General features: G+C 48.6%; 1 protein-coding gene across 1 annotated transcript in view; it reads right to left on the bottom strand.

Annotated features, from left to right (window-relative positions):
• Positions 1-80: 80 nt before the first annotated feature.
• The window catches only part of LOC117956045 (A disintegrin and metalloproteinase with thrombospondin motifs 2-like), a 4,667-nt gene continuing 2,490 nt past the window's right edge, over positions 81-2,257 (bottom strand). Inside the window, exons 5-6 of the mRNA XM_034890888.1 lie at positions 1,133-1,292; positions 81-217 (exon numbers count right to left, since the gene is read on the bottom strand). Of these exons, the coding sequence (XP_034746779.1) occupies positions 81-217; positions 1,133-1,292 (297 nt within the window). The remainder of the gene's footprint in view (positions 218-1,132; positions 1,293-2,257) is intronic.

The raw sequence follows: 2,257 nt of genomic DNA, 5'->3' as shown, positions 1-2,257 counted from the left end.
ATATACTGTATATATACTACAATATATATATATTGATCTATATAGACAGTATTGTGTACTCTCTATATGGACCAGCGGTGTTACCGTGGCGAGCTGCATGCGTCCGTGTTGCAGCCGCGGCTGATGGCTCTTGGCTTGTTGACGTTGGAGCAGAACGTCCTGGGAACCATCTTCCCGTCGGCCTTCCTCCTGCAGCCGAACCGCGTGTACTGTTTCCCTGGCAACCAGACAGCACAGTCACACAGCTACACATCCGGCTAACAAGGCTAACAAGGCTAACAAGGCTAACAAGGCTAACAACCATCATCGTATCAAGCTAACAAGGCTAACAAGGCTAACAAGGCTAACAACCATCATCACATCAGGCTAACACGGCTAACAAGGCTAACAAGGCTAACAAGGCTAACAACCTGCTGTCCAGCTGGTAGAGTAAACGAGGAACCGAGCAGCGGTCTCCTGGGCCTCGGCCGTGTGGAAGGCAACAAACTTAAAATGAGGTAACATCTTTGTTATTAACCTTCATTAACATGTCATCCAATCCCATTTAAACCTATCTGAAGGACCAGGATTCAAACCCAGAACCTTCTAGCTGTGAGGCCACTATGTTGTCCAATGAAAGCCCACGTATCCCTATCTGGGCCCATGTGGCCTCACACTCTCACTCAGCACCTGAGACCCGGACCTCGTGTTGTCTCCCGTAGACCAACATTTAGTTTTTCTGGGTCAGAATTTTAAGCCAAAACCTAAGTTTTGGCAATTTTTTGGGATATTTTTGTTGTTTTGAAGTTTTTGAAGCCTTCTCCGACATTTGTTGACACCTTTTTGACGTTGTCTCACTTTTCCCGAAGTTCTTTCTTTTTATGTCTTTGTCGATTCTTTCTTTTTTGTTCTTGACATTTCTGTCACTTTTCTCACTGTTCTTAATTCTTTAAAATTAGATAAAACATCTTCACATTACCTTGTGAAGAGCATCGTATGGAACCATTATTGATTTATTTTTGAAATTTTTTTACACTGTGTTTGACGGAAACCCAAATTACGCCCCCCCTCCCCTCCCCGACATAACAACTTGATTCGTCACACCAACGACTCCGGGTAAGCTTGCTGTTACCATGGTTACCTAGCGGCGTACCTCCTCCGCAGGGCTTGGAGCAGACAGACCACTTCTTCAGCGCCCACTCGTAGAAGACGGCGTCCTCCTGCAGCAGGTTGGACTCCAGCGACGACCGCAGACTGTCCTGGATCACGTACTTATAGGACACCGTCACCTTGGAGTCGCCATGGGAACGGACCTGCCGGAGACAGACACAGGTGGGACGGTTCACCTGATTCCGTCTCTAATGAAACTGTCTACCAGAATAATAATAAGCAGCATTCACAGTATTGATATTCTTTATTCCTCATCTGTTTTATAGTCCAGGCGAGGGACCATGGATCAGGAGACTGGTCGGAGCAATGGGGGGGGGGGGGGGGGGGGGGGGGGGGTTACATTCCGTTTATCGCACCGTTGTGACGAAAAGGGAGCTGAGCCAGAAGGCAAAGCTCTCGATCTACCGGGCAGTTCTGGTTCCTACCCTCACATATGGTCATGAAGGCTGGGTCATGACCGAAAGAACGAGATCCAGGGTACAAGCGGCCGAAATGGGTTTCCTCAGGAGGGTGGCTGGCGTCTCCCTTAGAGATAGGGTGAGAAGCTCAGTCATCCGAGAGGAGCTCGGAGTAGAGACGCTGCTCCTTCGCGTCGAAAGGAGCCAGTTGAGGTGGTTCGGGCATCTGGTAAGGATGCCTCCTGGGGGTCTCCCTAGGGAGGTGGTCCAGGCACGTCCAGCTGGGAGGAGGCCTCGGGGAAGACCCAGGACTAGGTGGAGAGATTATATCTCCAACCTGGCCTGGGAACGCCTCGGGATCCCCCAGTCGGAGCTGGTTGATGTGGCTCGGGAAAGGGAAGTTTGGGGTCCCCTGCTGGAGCTGCTGCCCCCGAGACCCGATACCGGATAAGCGGACGAAAATGGATGGACGAAGTTTCTTTGAAAGAATTTTTATATGCAAATGAGTTATAAGCTTTATTGTGGTAGGGTTTAAAGTAAAAAAAATGAGATTATCTGGGTGTATTTGATTAGTGTATAGCTAATTTGCATATTAAAATTAGTTTTCAATACATTTTTTATACAAGGAAAAACTTTCCTTGTATAAAGTTTGATTTCAACAGGAGTAAAGGAACTAAGTAGCCCCAAGGGGGGGGGGGGGGGGGGGGGGG

Source organism: Etheostoma cragini, chromosome 13 (genome assembly GCF_013103735.1).
Source record: "Etheostoma cragini isolate CJK2018 chromosome 13, CSU_Ecrag_1.0, whole genome shotgun sequence".
Taxonomy (NCBI): Eukaryota; Metazoa; Chordata; class Actinopteri; order Perciformes; family Percidae; genus Etheostoma; species Etheostoma cragini.
Note: the sequence above shows the minus strand (reverse complement) of the source record. Positions and strands in the feature narration are given on the sequence as shown.